At 40.3% G+C, this 22,568-nt stretch overlaps 2 protein-coding genes across 3 annotated transcripts in view; one reads left to right on the top strand and one right to left on the bottom strand.

The window, feature by feature from the left end:
• kcnq5b (potassium voltage-gated channel, KQT-like subfamily, member 5b) overlaps window positions 1-1,438 on the top strand; it is a 167,773-nt gene extending 166,335 nt beyond the window's left edge. The window contains exon 14 of the mRNA XM_017721803.2: window positions 45-1,438. Within this exon, the coding sequence (XP_017577292.1) occupies window positions 45-1,082 (1,038 nt within the window). The 3' untranslated portion in view covers window positions 1,083-1,438. The remainder of the gene's footprint in view (window positions 1-44) is intronic.
• Window positions 1,439-5,772: 4,334 nt separating this feature from the next.
• Window positions 5,773-22,185, bottom strand: eef1a1b (eukaryotic translation elongation factor 1 alpha 1b). Of its 2 annotated transcripts, none has more exons than XM_017721800.2 (8): window positions 22,065-22,185; window positions 17,334-17,515; window positions 14,360-14,539; window positions 13,640-13,936; window positions 12,581-12,731; window positions 11,895-12,151; window positions 10,211-10,445; window positions 5,773-6,561 (listed from the first exon to the last, which is right to left on the bottom strand). In XM_017721800.2, the coding sequence occupies exons 2-8, from the start codon at window positions 17,475-17,477 to the stop codon at window positions 6,437-6,439; spliced, it is 1,389 nt and encodes a 462-aa protein (XP_017577289.1). In that variant the 5' UTR covers window positions 17,478-17,515; window positions 22,065-22,185; the 3' UTR covers window positions 5,773-6,436. The 2 variants fall into 2 exon arrangements, with proteins under 2 accessions (XP_017577289.1, XP_017577291.1); XM_017721802.2 differs by lacking the exon at window positions 22,065-22,185 and adding an exon at window positions 20,458-20,537.
• Window positions 22,186-22,568: the final 383 nt, after the last annotated feature.

Genomic DNA, 22,568 nt, shown 5'->3' with positions numbered 1-22,568 from the left:
ACTTGAAGTTCCAGCAGTAAAGTCTGTCCCTGTCTCCTGTCCAGGTCCAGTCTATTGAATCTAAGCTGGACTCCTTGCTGGATATCTACCGGCAGGTCCTGCGTAAGGGCTCCCCCTCGGCAATCAATATCTCCTCCTTGCCGCTGTTTGAGCTGGAGCAGACATCCAACTACCAGAGTTCCACCTTCAGCAAGGACTCGCAGTTCAGCCGCTCAAACAACTCCAACCTGCCCCAGGGCCTCAACCTCATACTAGCCCCCAATGAGCTCAACTTCAACCTCAACAACTCATCTGGATCACCTCCTGGGGGAGCCATCCCAACCTCTGCTCCACCTTTTAGCCCCTCCCCACTCCAGCCTCTGAACACACCCACCTCTGAGGGTCTGCCCATTAGTGGGAGCCCACCTCCCATCCTCATGCCCAATAACATCCACTCTAGCAGGATGCATTTTCCCAACATTGGGCTCCTCCCTCCACCTCCATTGTCAACAGCTTCTACAAGGCTTCAGTTGCCCCTTTTGGCACCCCAGTCAGGCCGCACCAACAATGGCTCGATCCCACCTCAATCCAACCCAAATGACTACCCACCTTCATATGTAACCAGGCCCCAGAAGGATTTGGCCCTTGGAGAGCCAGCGGTGGGGAGACTGCAGCAGAAAAGCAGGCCCAGTGCCAAGGAGGACGGTTCCTGGCGGAGACACATGAGCCTAGAGATGGAGATGGAGATGGAGATGTATCCTCTGGCTGCGCTTTCTCCAGGCAATGGGGGTCAAGCGCTGGAGAAGTCCCTTTCAGTCCAAGACCTCATGGAAACTCCAGAAGTGGACGGGCAGGGGAGTCTTTCGGCCAGCAGCAGCCAGGACTCTGGAGGCGGCTGGTGTGAAGCTGAACTTTTTATTGCCGATAGTGACCTGGAGAACTCGGTTCAGACTCACTCTGACTTTGGTTTCCTGTCCCAGCCTGCAGCTGATGTTTCGTTCTCCTCTGAGCTTCTGAGGACCACAACAGCAGGAGAAAACCTCAACCTACCCAACGCGGGTGGCACCGAGCCTTTCAGTATGTCGCACGTTCGACTAAATTGACTTGATGAACTCTCGTCAGACTCTTACATGAACAGTTCTGTCAGAAATGCTAATGTTACTAACAGTGAATGAAGGTGACTAGCCTGCAATTAGCATTATGCTAACTGAAAGAAAAATAACTTAGGGGTAGAGCAACTCATAAAATTTGTAATTCAATTTGGTATATGTGGCACGCGCCCTGATGACGACCACGAGAGCCAGCAGGAAGGTAAGGCCTGAACCCCGAGCAAGAACGAAGCACCACGAGGACAGCAGGGAGAAGAACGAAGCACCACGAGGACAGCAGGGAGAAGAACAAAGCACTGCGAGGACGGCAGGGAGAAGACGAAGCACTACGAGGACGGCAGGGAGAAGATCGAAGCACTGCGAGGATGGCAGGGAGAAGAACGAAGCACTGCGAGGACGGCAGGGAGAAGACGAAGCACTGTGAGGACAGCAGGGAGAAGAACGAAGCACTGAAGAGCTTTGTGAGAGAGTGGTAATGGGAATGGTTACGTGAGTCCCGAACTCCACCGCCCAGACATTGCATCCTGTTCTGCAGCGAGGCCCGGGGGACGGTGCATGCCACAGTATGATACAGTGGTGTCTCAATTCCTTATATTTTTGGATACATCAAAAAAAGGGGTGGCTGAAAATGGCTTGCATTAATACAGTCATGTGCAAAAGTTTAGGTGAAATTACGCATTTTGTTGATTTTCTAAATGGAAGCAAGTAAATAACACATCATCTACAGAGAACACATTTCTGCATCTTTTAATGCAGAATTACTATTTATTTGCCAAATGTAACAAATTTGAAGTAAAATAATATAAAATGTGGCATGTGTAAAAGTAATGGCACTTTATTGATCTTATTTTTTTCTAATAAAATCTGCAAATACATAAAAACTGTGCACTAAAATGTGCATCAAACGTTTGCATATGACTGTATGTTACTGTTTAAAATTTGTTAGATAATTCAACATTATAAAAATGCAACATTTCTAACTAAGATTAATGCTGTAGCCAGAAGCTAACATGGTAATCATGTTACAATGATACAGAACAATACAATATGATATATTGCACTATTACATCCCTGATTGAATTAGCTTGATTTAAATGTTTGCATTATTTCCACATAAGTTTATTACATCAACACCGTTTATGCACTATTGTCAGCCGTTGTGCAGCTGCAGTGTGAAACTTTTTATTCATGTGGAAATGATGCACACATTTGAATCAAATAAATCCAGCGCATCACTTTTTATTCAGTGTAGCTTCATGATAATTGTTACTACCTTTCTTTCATTGTTAGCTTGGTTAGCATATTTGCTTGAGCTGCTCCTTTTAATGAATGACGCAAAGCTTGATCTGAAAGCTTTGTCTTATTTTGAAGTATTTTATTCTGGAAAAAAATACAGTGAAGGGAGGTTAGTAGAGGGTGGGTTAGCGGGCTGGAATGGGGAGGGGGCTGTAGTTTTAGTTTTCTTTTTTATTATTTCAGTTATTTTTATTTCTTTTTTTATAACTAACTGTTTAGTAGTGATTAATTTAAAAGAAAGAAAAGTGTTTCATATGTTGACCATACATGATGACATTGCATGCAACATTCTTTTTCCAGCTGAACCAGACTGGAAGCACAGATCAACAAGGAGAGATTCGTAATCTAACGACAGCTGTTAAAGTCAGTAAGACATGGTTAAAACAGAACTGCATGAGCATTGCATGATTCCAGCACAAGTACATCAATTAGTGACCGTTTTACTCACTGAGTCCTGCCCCCAGATAACTGATATTAAACTAGGAAGGAAAGTTTGTAAGCAAGTTGGCTTGACAAAAGTAGGTTTTAATTGGCCGATAGTGCTATTAATATTTAACTAGAATAGAATATCTAGCCTCTATGAGGTCTATCTGAAAACATGTACTACTCGAACTTGAAGGACTTTGTTTTTACACTTTTGTTCTTTATCTGAAACAGAATGATGACAAATAAAGCTGTAGACAAAACTTTTAAAGTTTTGGATAAAGCCAAAAGGAATACAGTATTAAAGGATGGATGAAAAAGGGAGAGATACAAAGAGGTCTGTAGTAATAATAATAATAATAATAACAATAACAACAATAATAATAGCAATTCAAATATATAATTGAGTTTCAAGCTGGCAATATAAAGTTTCAAGCCAAATTAAGTCAAGCCAACTTAATTCTATCTTATTTTGTTCTGTAACTGAACGGTCCTACAGAAATGTTTTTACACTTTCCAACTGTTACATTGCATCAAAAACGTGTTTATTTTTCTTCAGATACAATAAGTGCCGGACACATCGATGGACGCCTTTGCTGCTGAACATTGTACAGTTTTGATAACTTCAATTAAATACTGAGTAGAGCATAGAATTCCAGTTTGAACTGCTTCATTTTGTCTTATTTCATCTTCTCTTCTCTAACTAGTTGAAGATCCTAGTTGATGTACAGGGTGACATTGTTTTCTTACGGATGACCAAAGACATGCATTGCTAATATTCTCCAATACGCTTATGACAAAGGACTACTACGGGATTTTTGCAGAATCCCTACAAGAATCTTAATGGACCCACATCACTTATCGATCATTCTACAATATTGGTTCAAAGTCAGAGCTGATTTTGAACTTACTTGGACTTTACACTAATATCTTTTTGCTCTGAGTGACCCTATACCATAAATATGTTGATTTTATTAAAACATATCATGCAACATAACATTTTGTCACCACTAATGCCATAATAATACTGAAACTTAACCAAGGCCCAGTTCCATTTCTCCCCTCGCCCCTACCACTTAGCCCTATGTTTCACGTTCACGTCTAGGGTTGGGTGTGCCAATTCTTGTTGAGGTAGAGGGGTGGGGCGAAGTGTTTGGACTACTTAAACCCTCTAAATGGAGCTTTTTCAGAGGCTCACTACAAACAGTGTTATGAGAAAAAAAGAAAAACCGGCAAGATGGCTGCAGGAATGACCAAAGAAACCCACAAGTGAGAATTTTCAGTTAAAAATGATGAAAACCACTGTATTTTCTTAGTGTAATGTCATTTCAATGTATTATGATAATTTTCTTCATGACAAGTATTAAAAAAATCCCTAATAATATGCTAATGTCTGAAAAGCTAGCTAGCTAACTTTCCCATTCCACCTTAAATATTCCTGCAAATTGTAATGGCTGCATCATTTAAGGTGGAATGGGGAAATTTGAACAAGAAGCTTGTGAATAGCTGAATTCAGCTTTGTATCACCAAAGAATTAGCAGGGTTTGATAATAAATAATTGTCTTATATCCCCTCTTTGAAAGCATATAATGCCCTAAATGTAACTAACCGAGCATCAGAATGGAGAAGAAAGGTGATTTAAGTTTTTGAATTTGGTGTAAACAACATGAAAGCATGGATCCATCCTGCGTTGTATCAGCGTTTCAGGCTGGTGGTGGTGGTCTGATGGTATGGGGGGTATTTTCTTGGTACACTTTGGGCCCCTTAGTATCAATTGAGCATCGTTTAAATGCCGCAGCCTACCTGAGTATTGTTGCTGACCATATCCATCACAGTGTACCCATCTTCTGATGGCTACTTCCAGCAGGATAATGCACCATGTCACAAAGCTCATATCATCTCAAACTGGTTTCTTGAACATGACAGTGAGTTCACTGCCTCCACAGTCACCAGATCTCAATCCAATAGAGCATCTTTGGGATGTAGTGGAACGGGAGATTCACATCATAGATGCGACAAATCTGCAGCAACTATGCAAAGATGCTATCATGTCAATATGGATCTAAATCTCTGAGGAATGTTTCCAACACCTTGTTGAAAGTATGCCACAAAAAATTAAGGCAGCTCTGAAGGCAAAAGTGGGTCCAACCTTTTACTAGCAAGGTGTATCTAATAAAGTGGCCAGTGAGTGTACATACAGTTTCTTGTAAAATGTCTCTCAACATTTGATTATTGACAAGGCTGAAATCAGCTTCTCATTTGCCAGCTTCTTGGTCGAGTTTTTCCATTCCACCTTAAATGGCTAATTATGTATCTAACTATTGCACCGTTTAAGGTTGAACAGGAAAATTCAGACAAGAAGCTGGTGAGCGAGAATCTCACTTCAGCTTTGCGACTTTTTGGTGTTTGACAGCTTCTCATTGCAGGTTAAACGCATCAGGAAACCAGTCGGAGTAAGTTTGTTCGTCTCCAAATTGTTGATGTTCGTCTTGAATCTTCCTCTTTGCCTTTTCGTTAGATACTAGCTATGATAGACTGTTATCTGCATTGCTATGTAACCAACAGTCTGTGCATCGATCTTCAGGGTTAAAGGGTGAATAAGCAGTTTTACATTAACTTCAATGTTTCAGACCATTTGTTGTTAAAACCGTTAGACTGATCAGCTTTATTTTACTGCAAAGGAGGATTATTTTACTTTTCTCTAAAAATTTAATTCTGCTGTGCGTCTGCAACAGGTCAGTAAAAGAGCCACATGTTGCTGACCCCTATGTTAGCCACTTCACTGTTTTTGCTGAACTATCTATTTTTCTTAGCTAGATTTGAGTATTTTTTCATGTATATGCAGTTACTTACATCCAGGCTTCACCTAATATTTCTTTATAATATTATTTAATATACTATAGTCTGTTGGCTTATATGAATATTTAAATATAGGTAAAAATGACAACAGCTATGAGCACCCAAAAAAGAGTGATAAAATGTCTTTATTGTTTGATTTGATCCCACGTTACATGAGGATTACGCCCATATGTTAAGGTACATGAGTGCGAGTGCAAAATATTTAGCTCATGCTTACTCAAAGTGCTAAAGGAGGGAAGGTACTGAGCCTCAGTAAAGTGCGCTAGCTAGCTTAGCTTCATGCATGCAGCCAGAAAAAGACACCAGGTTCAGGTTTGAAGCTACATCACAACACGTCATTTCAATACACACCAAGGTAAAAACTCATATCTACGACAACAAGTAGAGAGGTTTCACAGCTGCTGCAGGTTCATCACGTTAACGTTAGCTACATGGCTAATTGGGACTGTAGGGGAGGGTCTAGGACTATTGCACATTAAGCTGAAAAGACAGGAAGAGTCTCCTGCGTCTAGTATAAGGTGCTGACATCAATCCATATATGGAACACACACAAGTTTAGAATGGAAACTCCAAACTACAAAGCAAACATGAATACAACGGTACATGTTAGATATCATTGTCAGAGCAGTCATGGGTTAGATTTTTTTCCTCCGTCTACTTTTGCGATGCATTGTGATAATTAGCCAGGCTTTTACTATGGAGCTAAGGAGCGGATGGGTGATGTGGATTCGGCTATGGCTGGCTTGAGAGGTCGCAGCCCTGCACAACATTCATTTGTTCTTCTGGGCCTTCTGGGCAGACTTGGTGATCTTGCCTGAGGTGGGCGTCTTCTTCTCGACACCTTTAATGACACCCACGGCCACCGTCTGACGCATGTCGCGTACCGCGAAGCGCCCTTAGAGATACAACATCATTTCAATAAACTCAGTTTGCCCTTGAAAGAACCTACACATAAAGTATAGAATCTAGAAAGGTCCCTTACACTGGCACAGAAACCAGGGTATATTTTGGTTGTTCCAGCTAAATGTACTTGACCAAATCGAAAGACAAATTATGCAGTAACTACATTAAATAAATGTAATAATGATAAAAAATAATAAAAATAAAAATAAGCTCAACTTAACAGATAATGTGCTTTATGATCTACACACCTTTGCTATATACTCACAATTTACTGCTGAAAGCCAAAAATCTTTGACGCTCTTGGTATTTTTTTATAAAAATAATTTATACAGAGCAGATCATTGAATCAGCACCATCTGTTTACAGTTTTTAGCCCAGATTTGTGGGAAAATGGGTCATATAGGGGTTTAAAATGACATGACCCATCGATTTGACTAGGGCGAAGACAATTACAGCTCTCATATGACATCCACCTTTTGAACGTAGCTTATCAAATATGAAAGCTATGACGTGTGTTTTGGAACCACTGGTGGTCCCAAGGAGCAGTAATCAGCCAAATCTTTAATGTAAACACAACCCCAAATTTCTCTCAACCTCCTCAAACCACGCCCAGGACAATTCATTAAGGTCTTGCAAATTAGTTGATGTGGATTAAGACAGTATGACTTTCTGTGAACATGAAAACGAGCGAAACTTTACTGTGTAGCTGAAACTGCAGGCAGCCATTTTACATAATGCATGTGGTGCTGAAATTCAACTGCCTGTCGTGTGCACACATAATGCAGGCGTATGGACGATATTTCTATTCATGATTTACTGTCAAATTTCATTTTGAACTGAAGACAAATGTAAAAAGTTCACATTGTGAGTGTAATCTGTCTTCATGCCTGCACGGTAGAGGCACAGCACTGCTGTCTAAAATGAGTGTTCATTTTTCGAGTTCATAGTAAGTCATAATGTGTCCTAAACCACATCGACCAGTCTGCGTGACCTTAAAGAAGAGCTGGATGTGATTCAAATGAGTTGAGAGAAGCTTTGAGGATGTATTCACAGAAAAGGATTTGGGTGACTGCTGACTTCTAATGTTTATTAGCAATATTAGACTAATTGCTAAATAACTTTTTTAACGTTTTGTGAACTGTCACATAATTTAAAGTCTGTATGCCAATTTAAGAGATCTTCCTAGAACTTATACATTACATGACATGAGGCTTAGTGCTAAAGTAAAGAAGCAAAATTTGGACACCAAACATGATTTGGCTGATCAACAACATCGCCCAAAGAACCCCTAGAAGCACCTAGTTTTCAAGAATGTATAACAGATCCCAAGCTTAAAACTGTCCTTCATGTGCAAAAAGCATTGACTAACATAATATTGTAAACAAAGCAGAACTGATGTCAGAATCAGAATCAAGCTTTATTGGCCAGGTGTGCTACGCATACAAGGAATTTGGTTTTGGTTACAGGAGCTCACAGAGCTCAGTATCAGACAGACATTCACATGCAGAGAATAAGATCAAATAAATATAAAATATAACAAAATAAAATAAAACCTGCATTCCTACCATCACTCACTCAGACAGACAGACAGACACACACACACACACACACACACACACACACACACACACACACATACCTGTAAACCTTATAATGTGCAAAGTATGGGTCTAAAGTTAAAGTGCTGAGTGCAGCAGCAGTTTAGGGTGTATAGTGGCAGAGAAAGGGGTCAATGAGGTGACAGTCAGATAGGTGGTTAACATGGCAGGTGAGTAAGATGCTAGAACACTGGTTTGAGCGGGAGGTCCAGAGGATGGAGTTGAACTTGATGCTATATACCAGCATATGTAGAAGTGCAGTTTGAAGCTGGAATTGTTTTGTGTGATATTTGAACTGTTCAAGAGAGTGATGGCTTGTGGGAAGAAGCTCCTTTGTAGCCTGGATGTCCTGATCCTCATCTGGCTGAAGCGTAAGGGAAGGAGCTGGAACAGGTGGTGTCTGGGGTGAGAGGGGTCTGTGGAGATCTTCTCTGCATGCTTCCTGGTTCTGGAGGCATGCAGTTCCAGCAGTGTAGGCAACTTAACCCCAGTTGTCCTCTCTACAGACCTGATATGCTGCAGTCTGTGGAGGTCATGTTTGGTAGTTGAGCTGCCTCACAATGTGATGGATGTGATGATGACAGACTCTATGATGGCTGTGTAGAACCACACCATCAGCTCCTGAGGCAGGTTGAACGTCCTCAGCTGACGGAGGAAGTACATCCTCTGCTGGGCTCTCCTGATGATGGAGCTGATGTTGCTGTCCTACTTCAGGTCCCTTGTAATTGTTGTGCCCAGGAACTTGCAGGACTGCACTGCCACCACAGTTGTGTCCAGGATGGTGACAAAGGGTCCGTGGAGGTACAGTCATTCGTGTACAGAGAGAAGAGCAATGGTGAGAGGACACAACCCTGTGGAGCGCCTGTATTGATGATCTGGGTGTTTGAGGTGAACTTTCCCAACCTCACCTGCTGCTCTCTGCCAGTGAGGAAGTTTGTGATCCACTGGCAGGTGGGGCTTGGCACGCTGAGTTGGAGTAGTTTTTTATTGTGTAGCTGTCCTGGGGTGATTGTACTAAAGGCTGAGCTGAAGTCCAAGAATAAGATTCTTGCATATGTTCCTGAGTGTTCAAGCTGTTGAAGAATAAACTGGAGTCCCATGTTCACTGTGTCGTCCACTGACCTGTTTGCCCGGTATGCAAATTGCAGGGGGTCTAGCAGAGGATCTGTGATGTTCTTCAGATGGGAGAGCACCAGTCTCTCAAAGGATTTCATTACTACAGAGGTCAATGCAGTGGGTCTATAATCATTCAATCCTTTGATGGTTGCTTTCTAGGGAACTGGTACTATGGTGGAACGTTTGAAGCAGGAAGGTACGACACATAGCTCCAGTGATTTATTAAAGAGTGCTGTAAAGACTGGTGCAAGCTGGTCAGCGCAGACCCTCAGACGGGAGGGTGAAACACCATCTGGTCTTGGTGCTTTCCTCACTTTTTGTCTCCTGAAGGGTCGTTGCATGTCCTTTTTGCAGATCTTCAGAGCAGGCTGAATGGATGGCTGAGTGACAGCAAGGTGTGAATCTGTGCTGAATAAGTGTGTGGAGCTGGGCTTTTCAAACCTGCAGTGTCTTCTGTTAAATATTCTTGTATAAAATGAGCCAATTTTAAAAGTCAGTAATAAATGAGATAATTTTGACAGGCAATCAATGTAAATAATTTCAGGAGAAAAAAACACTGGTAAAGTAAACAATCAAACAATTGTATTATAATCAGTGTATTGTGGTTGCAGTTGTGGCTTGCGAGAAAAAATAGTTGATGGAATTAGTGGAACGTGTGGTGAAAATGATTAATTTCTACTCGTACATTCTTAAAAATAAAGGTTCCAGAAAGGGTTCTTTGGAGCAATGCCATAGAATAACCACTTTAGGCTCATGGAGAACCTCAATAAAGTCTCAAGAAACTCTACAATAACGTAAAGGGTCTATACTAGTTCAAGTTTTTGCTTGAACAGTACAACCAAGCCAGAAAGCGTTCAGCAGCACTGAGGAAGAGTGTAAGGAAGCATTGAAAAAAAGAACTAATCCTTCAGAAAATATAGTGCTTACCAAGCGGAGGGTACTCAGAGAAGCTCTCCACACACATGGGCTTGCCTGGGATCATGTCCACGATGGCAGCATCACCAGACTTGAGCGATTTGGGGTTGTCCTCTAGCTTCTTACCCGAACGACGGTCAATCTTCTCCTTTAGCTCAGCAAACTTGCAGGCAATGTGGGCCGTGTGGCAGTCCAGAACAGGAGCGTAGCCGGCACTGATCTGTCCAGGGTGGTTCAGGATGATGACCTGCATACGGATAAAACATATACAGAGGAGAAGAAAGAGTAAAATGTTTGACAAAGATGGTTGATTTAAAATTTTGGCTCCAATATAAGAAAATATCTTGTTAAATTGGCTTGAAAAACTTCTTCTGTACTGTTTTCTTATTATTATTCTTAGGTCAGAAATGCTGCAGTGCTACTCCTACAGCTTTTTTATCTACAACCACAAAGCTTTGCTGAAGGGTAGAACCCACACCTGAACAGGGCTCATAAGGCTACATGACACCCACATAAGCTTGTCGTGACAACTGACCTAGACCTACATGTTTATTAATGCTTATTCAAATAGGCATCATCTGTCATAAAGGCTACATTACCTAACTTTGATCAAAATTAGCAAATGGAATGGCATTTATAAACATTTATGCAGGGTTATATCAGCTGTCATGACAAGCTTATGTAGGTGTCATGTAGCCTTATGAACTGTACCCTACAGTAAAGTGTTACCACTTTTTAACCAATTCAACAAATGACCGTCATACATCAGTTGTTCAAACACAACACAAGTCATTTCTCTTATACAATTCTTACACCTCTGCCTCTGCCTCAAACTCTCAAGTCAAATGTTTTAAGACACACTTCTTATGTCACCATCATACAAGTACGCTAGCACCATCTTAGCAACCACCTGTGATACCTTAGCAATGGCCTAGCAACACCTTAGCAACATCCTAGGATAGCACAACAGCCTAGCACCATCTTAGCAACCACCTGGGACACCGTAACAACAGCCTAAAAACACGTTGGCAATCATGTGGGATTAAATAGCTACAGCTTTGTTAAGCCAATTTAATTTTCTAACTTTTTTTTAACACTACTTCAAAATTGTGCTCTTTACTCTGAGCATTTTCAAAAGAATAGACTGACAGAAATTTTGAAAAGCAAACCTTTTGAGTTTCTTAAGGTGAGGATGTTTTTTCCTTCTCCTATGCAGGTACAAAAGTATTCTCTTCATTTTTAAATAAAGTCTTTGGATATTGTAATAACAATAAGAGAAGCAATAAATTACATATATTATATAGAAATAAAACATAAAGAGAAAATTAAAACAAATGAAATAAATGACACCTTAAATCAACCGCAGGCAGACTGTATTGCACTCTAAGGCTATTAGAAAAAAAAGCATTTCCAAAACAGCTTTTTATACATAGGTCTACAAAAACAAATAAATGTATATGTAATTCCATAAAAAAGCTGATTATGATGATGTTTGTTGTGACAATAATATTTCAGGGTTGTGTATAAAATCATTTAGAAGCATTTTTAGTAGTAACCGCTCTGCACCTGGGAAACTGGGACTTAAACCCCTCCTAGGGATCCACACCAGTCTCGCCAATCTAATTATGTCACTCTGGTGAAGTGCATGTGTAATGTAATGTGTTCCTACGTTTGTAATACTGAAGGTTCTCCTCACCTGTGCAGTAAAGCTAGCTGCCTCCTGAGGAGGGTCATTCTTGCTGTCTCCCGCAACATTCCCGCGGCGGATATCTTTAACTGAGACGTTTTTTACGTTAAATCCCACGTTGTCACCAGGCAATGCCTCAGACAGGGCCTCGTGATGCATCTCTACAGATTTCACCTCAGTGGTCACGTTCACAGGGGCAAAAGTCACAACCAGGCCAGGTTTCAGGATGCCAGTCTCAACACGGCCAACTGGAACAGTTCCGATACCTGAGTACGAAAGAAAAATGCCTTTTAATTTACGTAGCAGAATATTGTTATGTTTAAAAACAGATGGCCCAGCCTCAAACCTTTCTTTACATATCACATGACATAACATCACTAGGCTACAAGTAAACGGATCAGCTAATGCATTTAAGCATTTCTGAGCAGCTGTAAAGGGAAGAGCCACCTCTGGATTTAGCAATGCTGCACCATCAGTGCCAAGTGCCACCTTCTAACAAAGCATTTCAAAGAACTTAAGTTACCAGCACCACCGTTGCAGTGAAAATACCACATTCAGTGGTAAACAACAAAGATTTTTATGCGGATGACTAAGCATGCTAGTCGTTAGTTCTGACTGATGGCCAAGCTCCTCACAGTGGTCAGCTTTGAAAAGGTTTACTGCCTGTCTGTCTCTCTGTCTGTCCGTCTCCTCACCTCCAATCTTGTAAACATCCTGCAGAGGCAGGCGCAGTGGTTTGTCAGTAGGACGAGTCGGAGGCTGAATGGCATCGAGAGCTTCCAGCAGTGTCGTCCCAGAGACACTTCCATCTTTACGAGTTATCTTCCAGCCCTTAAACCAGGTCATCTGAGGGAAACACACAGTCATATCATTACAACCCATAAATAATCAGCTGTCATGCAACTGATGTAATTCAGATGCAATATATGACACTATTTCATGTGTAGATTCATGTTCATTATGGTAAATTGTGGCTAGTTGTAGTTCCCACATTATGCAACAAAAAGGGTTCAGCCTGTGTTATTATTAGGGCTTGACTGATATATCGGTTGGTCAATAATATCAGCCAAAAGGGCAAAATCTGACACCCACTTTATCAGCATCAGCTAAAAAATCCTCAAAAATATGCTGATAATTAACAACTTTTTCATCTCAGTGATAACACAGCAAAAACTTACGCAAGAAGTGTTCAGAGCCGGATCCTTAAACTAGTTCATGGTCCTGGTTTTGCTATTGCTACCAGTTAACTGAACTGATTGGCCACTTAGTGCTGTACTTACTAGTGACTGATTACAAAATACAGGACCAGAAACTGGATTACCCAAAATGAGGCACTGCCTATTTAACTATTTCACAGTAATACATTATAACACAAAAACCTTAAGTGACCTGAAGAAAAATAAGAAGTAATTAACAGTTTAGTTTTTAGTAGCTATAGTATCTAACAGCATTTTTTTTTATCTCTCCATCATTCCACTGAACACTGGTTGTTAATGCTGTATTACTAGAACTGCTTTTCTGTCAGAATATTAAAAACATACTTAAAAACAACACTTGGGACTTTCTACTTTACGTTTTTCTTGCAAAACTGTTGTATAACAGCAACAGAACCTGAGATGGAGAGCGCTATCACAGTCATGAGGTAACTGGTGATAAGTCAGTGATGATGCATGTCTGACAAATCAATGATTTGCATGGACCCATATTCACAAAATTAGGATTCTGAAATATATGCAGAGCAGAGCTGCACTAACATTTGGGCTAGCCTCCAGCATGTTATCCCCGTTCCAGCCAGAGATGGGCACGAAGGCCACGGTCTCAGGGTTGTAGCCAATCTTCTTGATATAGGTGCTGACTTCCTTCACGATCTCCTCGTAGCGTTTCTGGCTGTAGTTGGGTTCTGTGGAGTCCATCTTGTTCACGCCCACGATCAGCTGTTTGACACCCAGGGTGTAAGCCAGCAGTGCGTGTTCTCGAGTCTGCCCATTCTTCGAGATTCCAGCTTCAAACTCACCCACGCCTGCTGCCACAATGAGCACGGCACAGTCCGCCTGTGTTCATAGATAGAGCGGGAGATTATGAGATTAGCGCTGAAGCTTAGTACATTATTTATGTAGTCAATTTGAAATTTCACATCTCTGAAATTACATCTGCAAATTTACAGCTATTTAGCTAGCCAGCTTAGACCAGCATGGACTTCAACAGGGCAGTGTACCTGTGCTCACAAATAGAATAGGAAAAGTTATGTGATTAATGCTACATGCTAGCTTAATGCTATTAGCTAACCGTTTCACATCACTGAGATTACACATACAAAGCTGTGTTAAAAGCTTGGGCATCACGGTTAGCACAGCACAGTCAACCTGTGCTCACAGGATAGGTGAAGTCATTTGACTACAAAGCTAAATGTTAACTTACAGCTATTTAGTCAAGTCTTTAGTGAGGACACTCTGCTGGTAGGTTGTGAGACTGACCTGGGAGGTGCCAGTAATCATGTTCTTGATAAAGTCTCTGTGTCCAGGTGCATCGATGATTGTGACGTAGTACTTGCTGGTTTCAAACTTCCAGAGGGAGATATCAATCGTGATGCCCCTCTCGCGCTCAGCTTTCAGCTTATCCAGAACCCACGCGTACTTAAAGGAACCTTTGCCCATCTGAGATGAAGAACAAGAACGCTACAATTCAAACGCTAATGTTCATGACAACAGAAATGATAACAACATTTTGTTTTAGCCAGAAGTTTATGTGGCAATAAATGAATTAGCGATTCTTGTTAGCATGAGATTAAAACCGCTAGCATGAGATTTAACTGCTAGTTTTCAGTCACTGTTAGCTATTTTAGCATTTTTGATTAAATTTCCTCTTAAAAGAGAATTTTAACTGTCACAAAGTTAAAGCGTATATCAGTAAATGGAAACTAGAAGTTTTAGTTCGCATGAAACCTACATGGCAATCTGCACCACTAGTTTTCAGTCATTGTTAGCTATGCTAGCCTTTTTGCTTAAAAATCATTTTAAAAGAGAAAATATTAACTCACTTTTAAAAAGGAAATAGAAAAAGTAAATGACAGTAAAACTATTTCTTCTAGATTACAAACCTATAAATGCTAATATTTCAAATATATTAAAGAGAAAACAGCATTTTTAGAAGCTTAAATAAATTAATAATTGGATAATTTTCTAATGTTTTAGAAAATTGGAACATTGCATTATTAAACTCTTATCACTGTTGGTCTTTCAGAATAACACATGTTCAAAAGTATATGCACAACTCCAAAAAAAAAAAGTTGGGACCCTGTGGAAAATGTAAATAAATGTAAATACAAACAGAATGCAATGATTTGCAAATGCCATATTTTATTCACAATAGAGCAGAGAACACATATCTGATGTTGAAAGTGAGATGTTTTACCATTTCATGAAAAACATGAACTCTAAGAAAATGATGGCAGCAATGTGTCTCAGAAAAGTTGGGACAAAGCTGTGTCTACCATTGTGTAGCATACCCTCTTTTTTTAACAACAGTCTGTAAACGTCTGGGAAGTGAGGAGACAAACTGCTGCAGGTTTGGGAGAGGAATGTTGTCCCATTCTTGTCTGATGTAGGATTCTAGATGATCAACAGTCCTGGGTATTCTTTGTCAGATTTCTCATTTCATGAGTGTGGTTTATTATTGTCTTTATTATTGTCTTGCTGAAATATGTCCATTTTAAATGAGCCCAGAGAAGTTGGTGGAGTTTCTGGATCCCGTTTATTTATGGTTTCTTCTTTGCATGATACAGCTTTCACTTGCATTTATGGATTGCACGGTGAAATCCACAGAAAATGGTTTCTGGAAGTGTTCCTAAGCCTATGCAGTGATTTCCTATATATAATAATGCCTGTTTTCAATGCAGTGCTGGCTGAGGGCCAAAGATTATGAGCATCCAATATTAACCATCGGCCTCATCCCTTGTGTGGGATTTCTCCAGATTCTCTGAATGATATTATGTACTGCAGATGGTGGGATATCCAAAATCTTTGCAATTCTACATTGAGGAACATTTTTCAGAAATTGTTCCACAATTTTAGATGCAGTTTTTTGGTGAACTTCTTCCATCTTTGCTTCTGACAGACTCTGCCTCTCTAAAATGCTGTTTTTATTATTTATGCTCGGTCATGAGACTTAGTTGCAAATTACTCCTCCAGCTGTTTTTTTTATTAGTACCACTTACTTTTCCAGCCTTTTGTGCCCCGTCCCAACTTTTTTGAGATGCGTTGCTGCCATCAAGTTCTAAATCAGGTAATATTTTTCATGAAATGGTAAAATATCTCATTTTCAACATACAGTATATATTTCCAAAAGTATTCACTCACCCATCCAAATCATTGAATTCAGGTGTTCCATTCACTTCCATGGCCACAGGTATATAAGACCAAGCACGTAGGCCTGCAGACTGCTTCTACTAACATTAGTGAAAGAATGGGTTGCTTTTGGAGCTCAGTAAATTCCAGCGTGGTACCATGATAGGATGCCACCTGTGCAACAAGTCCAGTCGTGAAATTTCCTTGCTGCTAAATATTCCATGGTCATCTGTCAGCGGTATTAGAGATTGGGAACGACAGCAACTCAGCCACGAAGTGGTCGGCCATGTAAAATGACAGCACGGGGTCAGTGGATACTGAGAAGCATAGTGTGCAGAGGTCACCAACTTTCTGCAGAGTCAATCACTACAGACCTCCAAACTTCATGTGGCCTTCAGATTAGCTCAAGAACAGCGTAGAGAGCTTCATGGAATGGGTTTCCATGGCCGAGCAGCTGCATCCAAGCCTTACATCACCAAGCAGAATGCAAAGCGTTGAATGTAGTGGTGTAAAGCGCCACCACTGGACTCTAGAGCAGTGGGGGCGTGTTCTCTGGAGCGACGAATTACACTTCTCCATCTGGGTTTGGCAGTTGTCAGGAGGTACTTGTCTGACTGTGTTGTGCCAAATGAAAAGTTTGGTGGAGGGGGGATTATGATGTGGGGTTGGGCTCATAAACACACTCCTAACCCTTGTGGAAAGCCTTCCCAGAAGAGTTGAAGCTGTTATAGCTGCAAAGGGTGGGCCAACATCATATTAAACCCTATGGATTGAGTATGGGATGTCACTCAAGTCCATATGCATGTGAAGGCAGACGAGCAACTACTTTTGGCAATATAGTGCATGTGTTTTATGTTCTATTGTGAATGAAATATGGGTCTATAGGATTTGCAAGTCATTGCATTCTGTTTTTATTTACATTTTACACAGCATTCCAACTTTTTTTGGAATTGGGGTTTTGTATATATATATATATATATATATATATATATATATATATATATATATATATAAATTCAGTACACAAACATTATTAAAAAATGATTGTTGGCTTTTTTTGTGCACCATTTTGTCTGAGTCATTTCTGTGTTTTGAACTGTCTCACCTCAGCAGCCTCCTTCTCAAACTTCTCAATGGTCCTCTTGTCTATTCCACCACACTTGTAGATGAGGTGCCCAGTGGTGGTGGACTTTCCTGAGTCCACATGGCCAATGACCACTATGTTAATATGCAGTTTCTCCTTTCCCATGGCTCTGGGTTTATTGGATTACAGCAGTGTAATGAAGCCTACAGCAGGAAAGTGAATAATTAATTACACATATCACTTATTCAGGAGCTGATAGTTAATGAATAAAAAGGCAATGTGCTTCTCACAGCCGTCAATATATGGTTAACCATTTCATAATAATATCATAAGACCCCCGTTCATGTATTTCCAGTCAAAATGGCCATTAAGTACAAATTATACATTTTTCAGCTTCAGAAAAAAAGTAGAAAACATATCCAACAGAAAATTACACAGAAGTCTCAATAACAAAATATGAGTTTTTCAGTATTTAGTGTGTCAGAACTTTATTACAGCTTCCATTCTTTTCAGCAGACTTCAAAGTTCAGTCTTAGAAGTCTGTTGCATTTTCTGCTTCTCATTATCCAAAACATCCCAAACACTTTCAGTGATGTTGAAGTCTGGACTTTGGATGGGTCAGTTCATTGTTCTGAGAACAGCAGCAGCTTCTTCGTTTGATTTGTAAATGTCCTTTTTAATCTCCTTTTCTCAGTAAGAGCTTCTTAACAGCTATGCATCCTTTCAGACTCATAGTGTTGAGAGTCTTCTCACAGTGGAAGAATGAACAGAAACTCCTCTGGGTTTTTTAGATCTGAATCATGAGTGGGACTTGATTTTCTCCTCTCTCTCACAGGTGAAAGCTTTAAACACTGTTTATATGGAGTTTGGTGGTCTACCAGGTTTTGCATGGTTGTTACGAGTCCCAATTTCACTATATCTTATCTTATATCCAATCTGATCTGATATTGAAAAATGAACAACTTTGATTTAAAAGGCCATTTTGATGAAGGTTGGTCTGTGACTTTCGCACAGCACTATACATTTTAGGATCCTGATTCAAACGTGTCAACTAAAAACTAAAAAGTGAAAAAAAGCAAATGTGTTGATATCATGTATTTTATCCATGTAGATTCCAAGTCCATTTTTTAGTACCCCATAAGCAAATATTATCCTATTTCAAAATATATCATGATTTCTAGACTATTCTAAACCACATGTTATATTAAAAATAAAGAACACATTCAATTCAATAGAGAGGCTTGGTGTAGCCCTCTAATTGTTACACTAGGGCTTCGTAGAGCACTGACTACAGTTACTTAGAGACACTGTACCAAACATACACACATAAATTACCTGCTAACAGTTTGTCTGTCAGCTGAGCTTAATCTCTAGATTGCTCTGCCAGTATCCAACGATCCCTATAAAACTACTGTGAAATGGTGGAGTTGTAGCTCTAGCTAACCTTGCATCCTGACACCAGCACAGAGTGAAAATAATACAGCAGCGTGAGGTCCATCAGAAATGGGCTGTAAGCCTGAAACATTCTACATTGAGCCGTTCCATGTGGGCCTACATAGAACAAAGCAACACGCACCTCAGTAGGAACTGTGGTTTATATCAAGAATAATGCTGAAATTGAAATGAAGAGTTATTAGTTAAGGCTGGGCCATACACGCTTTCCAGCTTTAGCTCTATTTTAGGCCACATATTTGATGATAACGGGCATTGAGTCTATGATGTAACTCCCCAAAAATACACGTGTTCCGGTTACTAAGCAGTTTGTTTTTAGCTTTTTTTATTCTAATTTTAGCCACTTATTGTATCCAGGACCTGACAGCTAACTGTAATGTAACAGCTGTGTGGAAAAGTTTAGGCACCCCTCACCAAACAACACATTTTGCTGATTTTTTTAAAGTGTAAAGAAGCAGAACATTGAAGGTGACCCTCACTTGCAATGTTGCCGAGCTGATACAGAGCAAGGGATTGATAATATGATATAATTAGAGTAAAAGTTTCAAATGACAGTTCGCTGGTTCAAATGAAACCAGTTCGCTTGTTCTCTGTAACTAATAGCAGATTTTCCCAGTTCAGTGAAAACCCTCAGTACCTGGCATATGATCCAACCACTGGAGCGCGTCTGATAAACACCATCATTTACAGACATCACTGGAGTAATATATTCTGGCACATGGCCAGAGAGAGTTTAATATAAAGAGAGTTTTATATATTTCTGTAAATGGTAAGGCACAGTTACTTCTTTTTCATTAACTTACAAAAATACATGTCATATTTTCTAAGTAAATAACACATTGTCTAAAGGGAACAAACGTAGGTATGCAATTTCTTTTAATTTTTTCGCTGAGTATAAAATAAGGCCTCAGTTATAAAATACAGGTGACCTTTTATATTTTTTCCCTCAATAAGTTAAATTCAGCATATAAACAGTACCCATGTATTAAAATGTATGTTCTCTGTAGAGGATGTGTTATTTTCACTTAGAAAATCAACGTTTTAATTCGACCGGAGGTGCCACGTCTTTTGGATCTGACTGTATCAGACATATTCAGTCTGTATACAGTATATATGCTGTATCTCCTTTAATGGGTGCTTCATATTGTTCTAAGAGAACTGTGCAAAAAGTAAATAAATAGTAGGTTTTCTTTCTGTCTGGTTAACATCAATAATAGTGTGTGGTTCCCTTCTGTGTCATTTTAAGAGACAAAAGGAGACGTCAGGTTTATAAGACATTAGTTACAAAGCATTAAGAATTAAATCAATAAATATCATCCAGTACTGTGATATGTTTGGAAACCTTCATGATGAGGGTTAGGCTGTATAACAATATATACTGTTATATCGTTAACGGGATAAATTATGTTACAATACAATACACTCTTCTGAACATATTGTGGCTATTGTCAGTAACTGTAAAGCGCTGACCAACAGCATGATTCTTTATAAAGACTGCAAAGTCAGTCCCATTTAACTTGGTTTAGCGAAACAGTGCAAAATGTTGAATAAAAATCAAGTTTGATAGTATTTTTAATGTAACACTTCTGAGACTGTATGATAGAAATTTCCTTCTTTTTGTCTTAATTTAAGATCTGACATGTCAAGATAAGACTTTTTTTGTACAAATTCATATTACAGGATGAAATCTTACCATAATCTAGGAATCTTATCTTACAGCATCTTCTCCCAAGTTAGGAAATAAAGCCGATAATCAACTGCCACGTCTGTTACCTAGCAACCAACCATAGCACAGCTGAAACATAGGTACGTAATCAAAACAATCAAGCTGGTTAGCCAGACGGCTAACTTTAGCTACTGTTTCTGAGGTAAAAAAAAAAAGTCAAGTGAAATTTAAGCGCGATAAATTTGAAGTTAATAACATTGTTTCAGCAACGTTGCTGTTTATCAGAGCTTCGCTGATCTCCAGTTTCAGTTTCAGTTTCCCAAACGCTTTAGCCGAGAGCGCTAACGCTGTTCCTCCTAATAAACAGACACACGTTCAGCTCCGTCTCTTCATTATTCACCACCATCACTGTAATAATGCAACTGGTGATTTCCCATCAACATTAATACACGAAGGTAATAAGCGGGACGGTGGAGATCGTGTGTGCAGCGTCTGGGGCTTTTAAAACACGGTTAGCTAGAAAACCATCGTAAGTCAAAGCTTTTCCAGTGTAGATAAATGTAACGTTATGCCAGTTATAGTGGACTGTGCTGCTTGCCACTGACAGCTCTGCTGTTGTCTTAAAGTTAGGACAGAATTTAGGAAATTTAGTCCAGTCTATGTTTCTGTAATACTGTTTTCTCATCTGGAGTTAATGGATAAGACTGTGAACTTAAGAGCGGTTGTTCTGTAATAGCTTCTGTCCTAAACTCAGTCCTAACTGAAGTTGCCATGGTGACTGAGCAAAGAAGATACAGTCATTTCAGTAATATGGCCCTTGATGTCTGACAAAGCAAATATCGTGACATTGTGTAACGTTATAGTAAAAGTGATCGCAATGTTACCAAATATCATAATTTCATTAATTTAATGAATATTAATGAATGAATTAATTAAATATTAATCTTCGCCATCTCGCCCACCTAATCATGATACTGAATTTTAGAAAGGTCAGTCATTCCTATTATCAGCCACAAATTTAGGAGGGATAAAGCAAAGCTGTACAGCTGGTCAGACCAGGTTAACCGTCGGCCAACCATCGGCCAGTCGTCGGCTAAGCGTCGTGCTCAGGTACTGAACTGCATATTGTCCAACAGGCACCACAGAAATGTTCATACTGTTGAACAAAAAATGGGTCCGAGTATCAGAACAGCAGCACAGGCCTCCTGCCCTCTGCGGCAACACCCCTCAACTAACACTGCGAGCCCCTTCAGGCGTTTTTCTGGAAAGCCAGACCGCCTAATTCACCCACGACGGCCTCCATGTCCTTCACTAACGTGGAAAGGCAATTATGCAATAGGCTGCTTTGATGTATAGAGCGCGTGCCACATGACGGAGAGCACGCCTCGCGCTCCGAGCCTGGCGCGCAGACACATGTAAATAATAATAATGACAATAAAAACAGATCGTTCGCCATTTCTCCTTATTTGAGCCAGACAGGAATATGAGCAGCATCGAAGCATCGCACAGCATCCATTAACCATCCGTTACCCCCACAAACACGCACACGTTCACAGAGACATCCGTGTCTTTTAGCCGCATAAAGCACAGGCGGGACACAGAGACGCTATAATCACAGGTTTCTCATGTCTCACCTTGAGAAGAGCTGCTGAAGGCCTGAAGCAGCCGGAGCGCTGTGCAGTTGTCTCGGATACTGTTGGCTTGGATGCCGCTGATGTCGTCAGAACGGCCAGAGCATCTGCTGTACCGAAGTCGTCCAGCAGGTGGCGGTGTCACACAATAATACATGCCTGTTAGTGATTCAGCCATCATCTACAGTCTTTCCCAGCTCTGCTGGAGGCTCACCGCTAGCCTGCCCTTTACAGCGCTATCCTGGCCCCCACCATGCCTGGTCTGACTAAGTATCTCAGCCCTCACTGAGCTGAAAGACTGTGTGCTAATGCAGGAAATGCACTACAGTGTGCAGAGCAGGGGGCGCTGCAGGACCAAGACTGTGAAAGGCACATGGATGATTGGATGTATGATGCAGGATAATAACTTACTTTCTCTAAATACAGACATACTATCTCAAAATAACTTTTGTCTCTAAATGTTGATGATATAGTATCTTGAAATAATGGCCTTATAGTCTCTAAACA

The sequence above is a fragment of the Pygocentrus nattereri genome, chromosome 12 (genome assembly GCF_015220715.1).
Source record: "Pygocentrus nattereri isolate fPygNat1 chromosome 12, fPygNat1.pri, whole genome shotgun sequence".
Classification (NCBI taxonomy): domain Eukaryota; kingdom Metazoa; phylum Chordata; class Actinopteri; order Characiformes; family Serrasalmidae; genus Pygocentrus; species Pygocentrus nattereri.
This window is presented reverse-complemented; position numbering and strand designations above follow the sequence as displayed.